General features: G+C 35.1%; 3 protein-coding genes across 6 annotated transcripts; all 3 read left to right on the top strand.

The window, feature by feature from the left end:
* Nucleotides 1-49: 49 nt before the first annotated feature.
* Nucleotides 50-3,348, top strand: LOC100142182 (uncharacterized protein). Its single transcript, XM_015981843.2, has 6 exons — nucleotides 50-187; nucleotides 242-490; nucleotides 539-693; nucleotides 744-934; nucleotides 2,210-2,434; nucleotides 2,524-3,348. Exons 2-6 carry the CDS (start codon nucleotides 246-248, stop codon nucleotides 2,866-2,868), a joined length of 1,161 nt encoding a protein of 386 aa, XP_015837329.2. The 5' UTR covers nucleotides 50-187; nucleotides 242-245; the 3' UTR covers nucleotides 2,869-3,348.
* Nucleotides 3,349-3,362: 14 nt separating this feature from the next.
* LOC103313630 (mucin-2) lies at nucleotides 3,363-8,465 on the top strand. Of its 4 annotated transcripts, XM_064355786.1 has the most exons (6): nucleotides 3,364-3,506; nucleotides 3,553-4,055; nucleotides 4,109-5,163; nucleotides 5,218-7,990; nucleotides 8,033-8,281; nucleotides 8,331-8,465. In XM_064355786.1, exons 1-5 carry the CDS (start codon nucleotides 3,484-3,486, stop codon nucleotides 8,260-8,262), a joined length of 4,584 nt encoding a protein of 1,527 aa, XP_064211856.1. In that variant the 5' UTR covers nucleotides 3,364-3,483; the 3' UTR covers nucleotides 8,263-8,281; nucleotides 8,331-8,465. The 4 variants fall into 4 exon arrangements, with proteins under 4 accessions (XP_008195608.2, XP_008195607.2, XP_064211856.1 ...); XM_064355785.1 differs by having other exon boundaries at nucleotides 5,218-8,281; XM_008197386.3 differs by lacking the exons at nucleotides 5,218-7,990; nucleotides 8,033-8,281; nucleotides 8,331-8,465 and having other exon boundaries at nucleotides 3,363-3,506; nucleotides 4,109-4,977; nucleotides 5,042-5,156.
* A 260-nt stretch (nucleotides 8,466-8,725) lies between these two features.
* LOC103313647 (uncharacterized) lies at nucleotides 8,726-14,465 on the top strand. The gene is made up of 3 exons (XM_064355690.1): nucleotides 8,726-8,853; nucleotides 8,905-9,386; nucleotides 9,437-14,465. Exon 3 carries the CDS (start codon nucleotides 11,546-11,548, stop codon nucleotides 13,808-13,810), a length of 2,265 nt encoding a protein of 754 aa, XP_064211760.1. The 5' UTR covers nucleotides 8,726-8,853; nucleotides 8,905-9,386; nucleotides 9,437-11,545; the 3' UTR covers nucleotides 13,811-14,465.
* Nucleotides 14,466-14,588: the final 123 nt, after the last annotated feature.

The raw sequence follows: 14,588 nt of genomic DNA, 5'->3' as shown, positions 1-14,588 counted from the left end.
AAAATTAAAAAAATTAAAATTAATTTTGTGGACAAAACCGCGTAAAATATCGGGATTTCTCAACTAGTGGCAGACATTACCCACGATCTGGCCCGCAATTTCCAGTTTTTGTGGACGATTTGACAATTTGATGCAACCCTGGTTGCATTGGCAACCCGTTTGCAGCGTTGCCAGATCGTGCGGTCAGGTTTGTTTGACCCGTCTTTCGTCATGTGTTTGTTTATTTTTTGATTTTCTCCAGCGAAATGTCGTGTGGGGCCGGTCGAGGCAGGGGTTGGTTAAATTTGGGCCCGAATGCGGAGCCCCCGAAGCCCATGGGGCTGCCCCCGCCGGTTGCCCCATCGCCGGTGGAGGTGAGCCCCGAGTACAAGGAACTGGTAGACAGAGTCAAGGAACTGAACGTGAACGATGATGGGATTCTTTTGAATCAGAAAGTTAAGCATATTCAGAGCTTTTGGCAGAACGAGTGTCACAGTCAGGAGGAAGTTCAGTGAGTAGTACCGGTGTGTCACAGCTTGGGGGCTATTTGGGGTTTTAGGGCGAGTTTCGAGCAGTTGTACAACGCAGCGCTTCACGATTCGGAATTGGCATCACAGTTGGTAACTCTAGTCTCATTGAGGTCTTCAGACTCAAAAACGCATGATTGTAATATAAGATACGAGTTTTTGAAGCGGTTGCAGAGGGATTTTCAGAGTGAGTTTGGGGATTTTTTGTGGTGTTTTTGCTACTTTTTCGGCTTTCAGACAGTAATCAGTTGCAAACAACTAATCCCTCAGTGTTCAGGAATTGTATGCTCATTATAGGAGAATTTTTCAGTAAAGCTAGATTATCGGATGGGGAACCTTACAAGTTTTTGATAACACCGTTTTTTTCGTGCCTAGAGTTATTACTAGAGAGCAAGGCTCTACCTGATCTCATTTTATTCACAAGACAAGTAGGTAAAAAAATATACAGGGTGTTCCGTCTAAACCCCACATTACAAATATTGGGTGTTCTAACAGTGATAGTAATCTAAAAATTTGTTTCCAACCATCAATCCGTTATGTTCTAATCAATGAAAATATTTTTAATATGGCGGTACTACTGGTTATGCCGGATGTCATTATCAACTTTCTTATTTTAAACGGAAAGCTATGTTTTTTGGATTCCTTGAGTTATTTTAAAGAAGTTTGTATCAGCTTTCCCTCTACCTGACTTCAAAATTGATAATTCAGTTGTTTTTAAAAATTTTGAAACCCTTTTTGGATATTTAAAAAAGTAAGTTTAGATCTTTTCTTTGATGTTTTCAAATTTCTAAAAAAAGTTAGCAAATCCCAAATTTTTGAAATTAAATTTGAAGAACTTCATACACCCATAAGTCAAAAAATTTTCAAATGAATTGACACATATTTTTTATTTATTTTAATAATACTTAGGTTTAACACTTTTCAAGTTATACAAACTTTTTGTTGGCATTGAAAACATTATTAAAAAAACCCTAAATGCTTCAAAAACGGCTAAAATTAGGTATTGAAAATCTCTTTGAAATAACTCCAGCTATCTAATAACGCAGTAAAAAACATATTTTTCTACAGGATGATTCAAAAGTACTGGACAATCTCTCGGGTGCTGGTGAAGGACATCAAACTGAATTAAAAGTTCCTATGACAAAAATTGTTTGAGCCTTTTTTCACAAACAAGATAAAATATTGCTCTTCAAAGTTAAACTTTTGAGATAAGTTTTTGGGTGTTTCAGGTTGTATTTTGTGACTTTAGTTAGCGGAAACAACAGCTCTTGCAACATTAAACAAATGCCAGTTGAAAAAAATCAACAACTAATGTCTTATGATCTACAAAACAATTTAAAAACTTACAAAATCGACAATAAATTAAATTCGACCTCAAAGGAAACAAAAGAAAAAAATAGATATCGTTGCTAAGTAAAACAAATTAAAAAATAAATCAAAATTAAGTTGCTTGGAATAAAGTTTTTTTTGTACTTAACTGAACGTCTTTCATCACCATACAAGAGTTTGTTCGTCACTTTTGAATCACCCTATATCTAAAATAAGAAAGACAAAAATATTTTCGTTCGACAGGGTAAACGGGTTATGGGTGTAACACCAATTTTCAAACAAATATCATTATCAGAATTTTCACTACTTCTAATGTGCAGTTTAGACGATACAGCCTGTATATGTCGATATAATGTAATCGGTAATTCTTGCAGTTACACTTAAATGGCTCAACTTTGAGAAGTCGAGTGCCTGAAGACCTTACAAAGCTAACACTTAAAATAAGAACATTATTAGCAGAACCCCAACTTGTGAAAGAGGCAAGATTATGGCTCTTGTTGGCCTTAGACCTATGTAATGTCCGATTCGGGGTTCTGCCAAATGAAATTTTTAAATTTTATGAAGATCAACTCGGAATTGTGCCCATGATCAACTTCCAGGTGGGTAAATTACTGTAACATTTATTTCGAAATTTAAAAACTATGTATACATCATTTCAATCGTGTAAAAATTTCATTGTCATTTTTAGAGGCCGCACGACCCTCTCAGCATTCAAACTGTGCACTCGAGCAAAGTCCTTGACAGTTACCAGAGCAACGTAAACGTGTTACAAATTTCAACCTCCCCCACTGAGCCCCCAAATGACGTCCAACAGTTTGGCAACCCTGAGTACAACGGTACTCAACACAAGAAAGACAAGCCTGGGCGACCTATTCTAGGCGTGGGTGCTAGGTTTATAAATAAAAATAAGGATGAAAACGGTTCTTGGAATAATAAGAAAAGCTTGTCTGGAAGGGCACCTAAGAAAACCCCACCTGATTTTAAAAATAAAGGGTGGGAGCATGATGACAGATTCGAGAATGATTATAGTTAAAAAGTGATTTGTTTTTATTAGGTTTTGGCAAATAATTTTAGTCAATTTTAGTTTTTGCACTTAGTGATATTCATGACGTTCTAAAGAACGCTCATAAATACTCTAGTTAAGTGATCTTCAATTAGGTGAATTTTTAAAAAGGTTTTTATCTCGATAGTTGTAATTTTTATATCATGTAGATGTATGTAATCCTTTATATTTATATTAGTATGGTGTGTATTGTGGTTGACATTTTATGTATATTTTTGAGTTTTATTTTGTGTACCATTTTTACGTTAAATGCTGAGGCTTATAATATTTTATTGACGAATTTTACATAAAAATAATTGATTAATTTTATTGCATACAGAAATATTTATAAGCCTGAAGCAAGCACTGTTGTCTGAACAAAAAACCTATAATTTATGGTGCAAAGATAATTTTTTAAATAAGCCGAGTTGTGTATCATGTTATGAATTGGAAAATAAAGAGAGAACAGTATTTAAGTGTTTCAATCAAGTCGACATCACCCATCCTTTCACATTTCAAACTGTCCGTTTTGACATTTTTTATCACATCTTTATTGGCCTTTTTCTTAACTATAATGTGTAATTTTTGTGTAAGCCATATTTTCAAATGCTTCGCTATGGTTTAATTTAGTAAGTATTGACCCCCATTTCTCGATATTCAGAACTTTTTTTAAAGCATTGCCACTTTTATGTTTGTTTGTGGGGAATATAACGCAGTAAAAGACCAAGCGATGCGGTCATACGATGATAAATTCTCAGCAGAAATTTTTGACAATAAGCAAGAACCTAGAGAAAACACTGATCCCTCAAACCAAAAACGTCCAACTTGTGCACAAAAAAACAAAAACATTGGGAACAAACTAGACAATTTAGATATAGACGAAAAAGAATTGGCGAAAATCGGTAAACTGTTCATGCACCATTTGGCCAAAGATGGGCGGAAAAGGGTTGATACCAATGATGTACCGATGGAAGAACCTGACGAAGAAGACCACGAGCAATACGTCGATCAAGATTTTCTTGACGAAATGCAAAAAATTGAGAATATTACTAATGAAGGCAACAAGCTTTACGACGAACTTGGAGGTCCACCAACAATCAAATATGACCCAGATCCTGACAATTTGAAAAGTATTTGCTGCACTGAAGACGAATCACTTATCGATGATTCAAACACAAGTAAACGCAGAAAAATGAATAGGTACCACGTCGATTCATGTTTGCCTTTTTAGATCATCACCATTTAAAAATGCATTTTTACAAGTTTAGTCCCGAAAAAATCGATGATAAGAGAGCGATTAGTTTATACCCCGACAGGAATCACTTTTATAAGATACCCCAAAAATTTGATTACATCGCTTTTCTATCAAACGACGACAAATTCATGGATGTTCCTGCGGTCAAATTGAATGTTTTTTCCGACGATTTAAAACGGGGCAAGCGAACCGAAACTTTTGTTCCTTTTTTTACCACTCTGTACAAGAGAAGCGCCAAAAATAAATTAAAATTCAGGCCCCTACGAAAACGCTTCACACACACTCCTGTTCTGTTTTTCAACACAATTTCTGGTGCTAAAAGATACAGACGCCTTGCTAAAACAACTTCAAAACCCGCGGTTTCGAATGTTATGAAAGACGCTGATGCATTGCTAAATAAAGTAAACTTTTTTCTAAAGTTGGGAGACGAAGAAAACGAAATACGTCAAATTTCCGCTCATGTTTTTCCGAAAAAACAGGTTAAAAAAGAAATTAAAGAAAACAAGGGGTTTAAAGAATGGTTCGAGGATGATTATGAAGAGCCACGGACAAAGAAAGAGAGCCAAAATCAGTTAGGAACGTCTTCACTTAAAGAAAATTTCAATTTACTTCTGGATTTTGATGGTGAACTAAAAACAACAGAAGCAACGACTATGAGACAATTTACCACAACGGCGTGCAAGAAAAATGCAATAGACATGTCGCCCATTGAAATCGAAAATATGATGAAGGACGTTGTTGCGAAAATAGATCTTCCTTCTTTGGCCAGAAATGACTTTGCGAGTCGGGGATATCAAAACAAATTGTTAAATTCTGAAGAATCAGGATCGTCCAAAGAAGATTTGGTAAATGATTTTATTAAAGACGATAATTTTAAAAGCGAAATAAATCCAGAAAATAATAATCTAGGCGAAACGATAGTCGCAGAGCCACCCATTTTCGGTAATTCTTTACTGTATGATAACAACGAAAATAAAATTCAAAGTGACATAGAAAATACAACCGATGCACAAACTACTGAAAAACCAGGAGTAAGTATATAAATATTTATAGTCAGAAAGGGCCAATATACCCTCATTTTATAGAATTTATCGTGTGCTTATTTACTCGATCTTTTTAAAAATATCGAAGCATTGAAGAAAACAGATCCAAATTTGCAAAAAATATGTCCTAAATTAAGTGAACTCTCACACATGGGTGAAAATTCAACAACCACAGAAGAATGTCTGAACAAAACGTCGGTAGTAACGACTGAAACAACTGTAAAAATGGAAGTAACAACACCAGAAACTACGCCAATTTTGGTTTGTGTAACTACAGAAGAAGAAACTTCTTCGGTGTCGTCGTCTTTAACAACGCAAGAAATTACTTCATCGACTTCTTGTACTACAGAATCAACAATAGACACTTCTTCGGTTCCGTCGTCTTTAACAACGGAAGAAATTACTTCACCTACTTCTTCTACTACAGAATCAACAACAATAGACACTTCTCCGGTTTCCTCATCTTTAACAACGCAAGAAATTACTTCAGCTACTTCTTGGACTACAGAATCAGCAATAATAGACACTTCTTTGGCCTCGTTAATTTCTACCACAGAAGAAATTTCTTCTTCTTCAGAATCTTCATCTACAGAATCAACGACGCAAGAAGATGTTTCAGTTTCACTTACACCATACAACATGACGCATGAAACTCCACCAAAAACTTCTCCATTTCCGACCAAAATTAAAGAGGCAACTTCAACGATACTAGAACACAGTCAGTCCGTACCGCCCCAACAGAGCAACGAACTATTAACGTCATTTCGTTTCGCGAATAAAATATCCCGTGACTTGGAAGGAGTATCAAAAGAACAATTTTCTTCAACCATAAGCACACAAAAAACTACAGAAACTCCATGTCTTCCAACAAAAATTGATGAGACAATTACATCGGAGGAAAATACGTCTCTTCCAATGGAGGAAAATGATCTTTCGGAATCGTTTCAGCTGCTCAATAAGACGTTTCTACAGTTAGAATCAGCCTTTGAAAATCTGACTTCTGGAAATGCAAATACAAGTGGTGTTCAAGGTGGTACTGCAAGAGAAGTACGCAGAACCACTACAGAGGTGGAAAAGACATCAGCAAATTACGAAGTTTCAGAAACTACCTCTGAAATTGCAACTTTTTCTGCAGTTTCCGAGATCATAGTTCCAATAATAGATGTAACAGAAACTTCATCAACCTCTAGTACTCCTGCAGAAACTGTAGAATTAACACTACAAACATCATCATCTCCTGTAGTTGAAGTTAGTTCTACTACAGAAAATACTTCTGAAGAAACGACAGTCCCTATAGTTGCTTTGATGTCTGAAAAGACCACAAATTTTGCCTCTGAAATTACACTCGAAACTAGTAGGGAAACTGAAATGACGAGTTCCGTTATTTCACCTTCAAAGTTAACCCCAAGTACGAGCAGTACCAAAGAAGCATATGCTGAAGAAAATTTGGCGCAATTTACAAAACCTATTCCAGCTAGTGTTTTGAAAATGGAGGGGGCTACAAACAGCACTTTTTCATTGATAGCAACACAAGAAACTAGTGCTAGTACGGAAACTGAAACAATAATATTGACAACTGGTTCTAGTACAAATTCACCTCCAGAATTAGAAGAAACAAATCCGCAAACAACTTCATTCAACATTGCAACAGAAAAACAAATGCTTGCATCAAAAGAAAGCCCAACTGTGAGCAGTACTATCAAAGAAGAATTTGCGCACTTTACAAAACCTGTTCCAACAAGTCTTTTGAAACAGGAGGGGGGTACAGTCACCACATATTCATCGATAGCAACGCCAGAAACTAGTGCTAGTACCGAAACTAAAACAATAATTATGACAACTGGTTCTACTACTTATTCACCTCCACAATTAGAAGAAACAAGTCCGCAAACAACATCATTCAACATTGCTACAGAAAACCAAATGCCTGAATCCAAAGAAAGCCCAACTGTGAGCAGTACTACCAAAGAAGAATATGCTGAAGAAAACTTTGTGCACTTTACAAAACCTGTTCCAGCAAGTGTTTTGAATATGGAGGGGGGTATAGTCAGCACATATTCATCGATAGCAACACCAGAAACTAGTGCTAGTGCGGAAACTGAAACAATAATAGTGACAACTAGTTCTGCTACTTATTCACCTCCAGAAATAGAAGAAACAAGTCCGCAAACAACATTATTTAACATTGCTACAGAAATACAAATGCCTGAATCCGAGGAAAGCCCAACTGTGAGCAGTACTACCAAAGAAGAATATGCTGAAGAAAACTTTGTGCACTTCGCAAAACCTGTTCCAACAAGTGTTTTGAAAATGGAAGAGATTACAACCAACGAATATTTTTCAATCGCAAATGAAGTGCCTATAATTTCTGCTACTCCTATAGAAGATGTGAAATTGACTTCATTGGCAAAGATACTTTTCCCTCCATATATCCACATCCCAACATATAAAACAGACGAGGTTGAAGACAATGTCCCTAAAGAAATAAATCCTTTAGTAACTTTTTCAACTACTGAACTTCAAAACGGTCCAACAATATATGCCCCGTATGCTCAGATTCCAACCTACAGAACAAATCAATTTCAAGAAGTATCATCACCACCTTTTCCTCCTCAGTTTACTCCTCTTCCTTCCACATCAAATTCGCTAACCACGTCGTCACAAAATTTGGAAGATGTGTCTAACGAATATGCCCACTATCGAGACGAAGAACTTAGTGCTATTTTGAATTTACTAGGGCACGATAGCAGTACCGTCTCCACGGACAATGATACTTGCGGAGGTATGCTTGGAAAAATCAAAAGGAAAGTTTTTAGTAAGTTGCATACTGCTCAAAAAGACTTGAAACTAGTTTTAGCCGTAAAAAATTTACTTCTTAAATCGAAAAATCGGCAAAAGGAGCATGGAATCAGAAGAAAAAAAGATGTACATCTCCATAATGGTTCTCGACCTAAAAACAAAAGAGCACAAGTCTCTAATGAAAAAAGAATGAAACAAGTCGAAAGGTTGGGAAAAATGTTGCAATGGAGGAACATGGAATTTAGGAAACAGAAGTCGGCGAAAAACCGGAAGAAGAGGAGGAAATGAGCATTAAAATGAACAATAGGTAAAATCCTATGTTCAAAATCACAGAAGAGTAACGTTTTTTTTTGTAGATGTGGATTCTAAACACAAAAGAGTTCAAAGGAAGACCATACAACAAAGTGTCTAATCACTTAATTTTAAGTCATAACAAATGAAAATATGATGATAGGCGTGAAAATGCTATATTAAATACAGATTTTAATTGAGCTGGGTTTTGTATTGTTTGTAACTTTATAAGAAAACATATGGTTGTGGCACTGTCACCTTCATTTTTTGAATTTGGTGTAACAAAATCTTCAGTCGAAATTTTAAACATGAAGCTGCTTTAAATTATTATTTGGAGCCTAACTTTTATTTTAATAAAGAATCAAATCAGTTTGTTTTTTATTTTCCTACGACTACAAATGTTCCTTCTAATCCGATGGTAATAATCCGATCAAAGTCTCCCACAGATATGAAAATGACAATTTAAAATGTCCAGTTTTTGACGTTTTGCTGCCATTTTATTTTATAGTATACTGGCCTTTTTCTAGTCTATAATGTATACCTTTTGCATATTTTATATTTTCAAATGCTTAGCTATGCGGTAATTTAGTGAGTATTTTTTCCCTAATTTTAGTTTTTTATTAAAAGAAAAAATTTAAGTATCGCTGTGTTCATTTTTACATGTGAACGGTACAACGCTATGGATAATCAGCCTTTACAGTCATTTGGTGACCACTTCTTTCAACAAATCGTCGATTTTGATAATGTAAAAGAACCTCGTTCCGGTCCACAACGCGAAAATGATGTTTTAGAAGAAAGAGAAAGAGTGGGCAAAGAAGAAAACAAAGAAAACTGTCCACTGAAGCAAAAGTATTCGCCATGTTCAAGTTATGACATAAAGAGAAACAGGAGACCTTTTACCAAGAGGGAATTGGACGAAATAGGATCGCTTTTTGTGAACCATTTGTTTGAAAGTGATCATGAATTTAGTAATACAAAAGAGGATTTTAAAACAAGTATCAACAGGGACATGTATGACTTTAAATTTAAAAAAGGAGCAGTTTATGGAAAAGTCAAACAGAAGAATAAAGGAAATAGTACTAGAATTTGTGATGAAGAGTTTGTCCAAAGTCCAAGCAGGCGTAAATACCAAAACAGAAAGTTTTCGAATATCAAAATTTTCTTATTTCAGATCATAAAGAAACTTCAAATGGTTTTGTAACAATGCCTTTTTATAAGCACAACTCCTACAAAACTGATCAAAAAAATAAAAACGAGAGATGTATCGCCGTTAACTTGTATCCAGAAAATAAAATTCCGCACCAATATGACTACATAGCCTTTTTATCAGATGATGACAAATTTGTCAATGTTCCTGCACTCAGATTTAATGTTTTTTCGGACCGAAACCGTCGAACCGATAATTTCTCTCCTTTCTTCGTTTCCACATACAAGAAAGGATCCCATCGACTTCATGATTTGGAAAAATTGAAATGTCAACATTGCACTTATGTTCCCATTCTGTTCATCAACACAATTCCGGATACCCTTAAAAAACTTTCAAAAAGATCTCCCAAAAACATGTATTTACGCAGAGCCGATTTATTGATAGAAAATATCAAAACTTCGCTCAAAATGCAAACGCATGATGCGGAAACCCCGAAGTTTGTTGATGGTGCAGTTCTGGTCAATTTAAGGTTTAAGCAGAAAAAAGACATTAGTAAAGATCTTCATAGTACTTTTACATATCAGAACCGAAAACAAGGATCTGCTATGCAAAATTTTCTTTTCAAAAACCTAATCGATTCTGTAAAATTGCGTCATGATAAAATGGTGAAGAAAGAAATTTCGACAGATTCATCAAAACTAGCCAATGCTTCGGTAAATAACAAACAGAATACTGACGAATCGGGATCGGCACCGCCAAAACAGAGTGACGATCTTTTGACATCATTTCGTTTCTCAAATGAAACATTTAAAGATTTAGAAGAAATACCAAACGAAAATTTTACTTCGACTGTAGTAACTCAGAAAACTACAGAAACTCTATCTTTTCCCACCAAAATTGAAGAAACAAATGCACCGGAAGAAAGTATAGCTGTCCCAGTGGAAGAAAATAATCTTTCAGAAGCGTTTCAGTTTCCGAATTTGAAAACGTTTCAAAAGATAAAGTCAGCGTTTAAAAGCTGGATGTCTCCGGGCAGTGAAAGTACTAGTGTTGGCGCGAAATATTTAAAAGACACCACTATTATTGCTACTACAACTTCTGTAGTTTCGGAAACTTCCCCAGAAACTATATCTTCTTTGACAACTTCCGAGATGCAAAGTAGTATTTCGGAAGTCAAAGAAATTTTACCATCTTTATCAACATTTAAAACTTCTACTAAGTCTGCAGAAACAAAGCAAAGCGTGAAGTTAACTTCACTAGCACAGCAACTTATTCCTACGCACGTAACCTACACATCAAGCAGTTATCAACTGAACGCATATCAAGAAAAAAAAACACAAATGGATCATCCTTACGGTACCCCACCAAACTATGGAACAAATGAATATCAAGCAAATAATCCGCAAATGGATCATCCTTACGGTACCCCACCAAACTATGGAACAAATAAATATCAAGAGAATAATCCCCAAAAGTATCACCCTAATGGTGAGTCATCAAACTATGGAACAAATGAATATCAAGCGAATAATCCCCAAATGTATCACCCATACGGTCAGCCACCAAATTACGGAACAAATGAGTATCAAAATTATAATCCTCAAACATATTATCCTTACGGACAGCCACCACTTTACGGGACAAATGAGTATCAAGAAAATAATCCTCAAATATATCCTCCTTACGAACACGTACCAACTTATAGACCAAATGAGTATCAAGAGAATAGTCCTTATTACAACGCACCACCCTATAGCTCAAATGAATATCAAGAAAATTATCAACCTCAATTATATCCTCCATATTATCACGAACCAAACTATGGCACAAATGAGTATCAAGAAAATAATCCCCAAATATATCCTCAAGGTTATCCTCCTTACAATCACGCATCAACCTATGAATATCAAGAAAATAAAGCCAAAGTACATCCTTCAACTTACAGCCCACAGGAGTATCAGGAGAGTAATCATCAAATATATCCTCCTTATTATCATCAACAAAATGGAGTAAGTGACTATCAAGAAAATAATCCTCAAGTATATCCACCTTACTATAACGAACCAACTTATAACCCAAACGAGTATCAAGGAATTAATCCCCAAGGATATCCACCATATTATCACATGTCAAATGAGTATCAAGAAAACAATGCACAATTATATCCCCCTTATTATCAAGCGTCAACTTTTAGCACAAATAAGTATCAAAGTATTAGTCCCCCAGTTTATTCCTCTCACAAATACGTACCAACCGAACGAACAGATAAATATCAAGAAAATAATAAATACCACGTACCTACCTATAGCACGAATGAGTATCAAGAAAATGGTCCCCAACTGTACCCTCCCTATTATCAGAAACCAACCTATAGCGCAAATGAGTATCAAGAAAATAATCCTCAACTATATCCACCTTACTATCAAGCACCAAATTATGGTACAAATGAATATCAAGAAAATAATCCACAACTATATCCTCCCTATTATCAAGAACAGAATGCTCATTTATATCCTTCGCAAAATCCTTTTACAGAAGTCCCGACTCTTAGTACAAAGAAATATCAAAAAAATATGCCTAAAAATCGAGTTTCGACCCACAGAACAAACGAATATCAAGAAAATAATCCCCAAGTATATCCTCCGTATTATCAAGCACCAAGTCCCAATGGATATCAAGAATATAATCCACAACTATATCCTCCTTACTATCAAGTACCAAACTATGGTACGAATGAATATCAAGAAAATAATCCACAACTATATCCTCCCTATTATCAAGAACAGAATGCTCATTTATATCCTCCTGCTCACAATCTTTATGCAGAAGTGCCGACCACTAGTACAGAAAAATATCAAAAAAATAAACCTAAAAGTCGGGTTTCAACCCTCAGAACAAATGAATATCAAGAAAATAATCCCCAAGTATATCCTCCGTATTATCAAGCACCAAGTCCCAATGGATATCAAGAATATAATCCTCAACTATATCCTCCTTACTATCAAGTGCCAAACTATGGTACAAATGAATATCAAGAAAATAATCCACAATTATATCCTCCCTATTATCAAGAACAAAATGCTCATTTATATCCTCCTGCTCACAATCCTTATACAGAAGTGCCGACTACTAGTACAAAAAAATATCAAAAAAATAAACCTAAAAATCGAGTTTCAACCCTCAGAACAAATGAATATCAAGAAAATAATCCCCAACTATATCCTCCGTATTATCAAGCACCAAGTCCTAATGGATATCAAGAATATAATCCTCAACTATATCCTCCTTACTATCAAGTGCCAAATTATGGAACAAATGAATATCAAGAATATAATCCACAACTATATCCTCCCTATTATCAAAAACAAAATGCTCATTTATATCCTCCGTCTCACAATCCTTATACAGAAGTTCCGACCAATACTACAAAAAAATATGAAAAAAATAAACCTAAAAATCGAGTTTCAACCCACAGAACAAATGAATATCAAGAAAATAATCCCCAAGTATATCCTCCGTATTATCAAGTGCCAAGCTCTAATGGATATCAAGAATATAATCCTCAACTATATCCTCCTTACTATCAAGTACCAAACTATGGAACAAATGAATATCAAGAATATAATCCACAACTATATCCTCCCTATTATCAAGAGCAGAATGCTCATTTATATCCTCCTGCTCACAACCCTTATACAGAAGTGCCGACCAATAGTACAAAAGAAAAAGAAAAAAATAAACCTAAAAATCGAGTTTCTACTCACAGAACAAATGAATATCAAGAAAATAATCCCCAACTATATCCCCCGTATTATCAAGTGCCAAGCCCTAATGGATATCAAGAATATAATCCTCAATTATATCCTCCTTACTATCAAGTGCCAAATTATGGAACAAATGAATATCAAGAATATAATCCACAACTATATCCTCCCTATTATCAAGAACAGAATGCTCATTTATATCCTCCTTATAAAGAAGTGCCAACCTATAGTACAAAAAAATATCAACAAAATAATCCTAAAAATCGAGTTTCAACCCACAGAACAAATGAATATCAAGAACATAATCCCCAAGTATATCCTCCGTATAATCAAGCACCAAGCCCCAATGGATATCAAGAATATAATCCCCAGATATATCCTCCGTATTATCAAGTACCAACCTATAGCCCCAACGGATATCAAGAAAATAATCCCTACGGATATCGTCCTTATGATGAAAAAACAAAAGAGTACCAGAAGAACAATCCCCCAAATAAAGACCAAAGAAACAAACACCCTATATCAACCTTTAGAACAAATACGGACGAAAAGAATAAACCCAAAGAACATAATCCTTACGGTCCCATTTCAACCTACGGAACAAGTGAATATGAAACAAACATTCCTACAGTGAAATCCCCTAATTTTCAAACAAACATAAAAGACAATAGTCCTACAGTAACTCCAGCTCCTGATAGATATGGGCCCTCAACGTATCGAAGCGAAAATTTTAAAGAAGGAAGTTCAAACGAATTTGGCAACTACAGAGACGACGATCTTAGTGGTATCTTAGATTTACTAGGACACGATCTAGACAGTGATAATATTCACACGAGTGATACTAGAGAGCAGGGTATACTAGAAAAAATCAAAAGTAAATTACGTATTTTATCTAAAGACCTGAAACTAATGATGGTGATACAAAATTTACTATCTAAATCAAAAGAGCGGTCAAAGAAGCGAATAAGAAGAATTAAAAAATTTGTACCTTTCAGTACTCGTCTTCGATCCAAAAGAAGAAAGATCACAGCTTCTAGGAACGAAAAAGTGAAAAAAGGCAAAAGGCTGAGACATGTTTTGCAACGGAGAAAGAGAAGATTGGTGAAAAAGCGAAAAAAGGGCAAGACGTGAAAATTGTATTACTAATGTGTGGATTTCTCATCCTTTTGCAAGAAATTCTAGGAAAGAACAGTCAACGAGGTATCTACTTTCGCTTAATTTTAAGTCATAACAAGTGAAAATATGATAATAGGTTTGAAATGCGATAATTAAACGTAAAATTTAACTTGCTTGTTCATGTTTTTTATTTCAAGAAAAATATTTTCGTCATCTTTCGTCTTTTCTTAGGTCTGCTTCAATTAGGAAATTGTGGTGCCCATTTTTTTGAATAAAGTATCAAAGAAGTTTATTCT

Source organism: Tribolium castaneum, chromosome 3 (genome assembly GCF_031307605.1).
Source record: "Tribolium castaneum strain GA2 chromosome 3, icTriCast1.1, whole genome shotgun sequence".
Classification (NCBI taxonomy): domain Eukaryota; kingdom Metazoa; phylum Arthropoda; class Insecta; order Coleoptera; family Tenebrionidae; genus Tribolium; species Tribolium castaneum.
The sequence above is the reverse complement of the archived record's forward strand: the minus strand, read 5'-3'. Positions and strand labels throughout refer to the sequence as shown.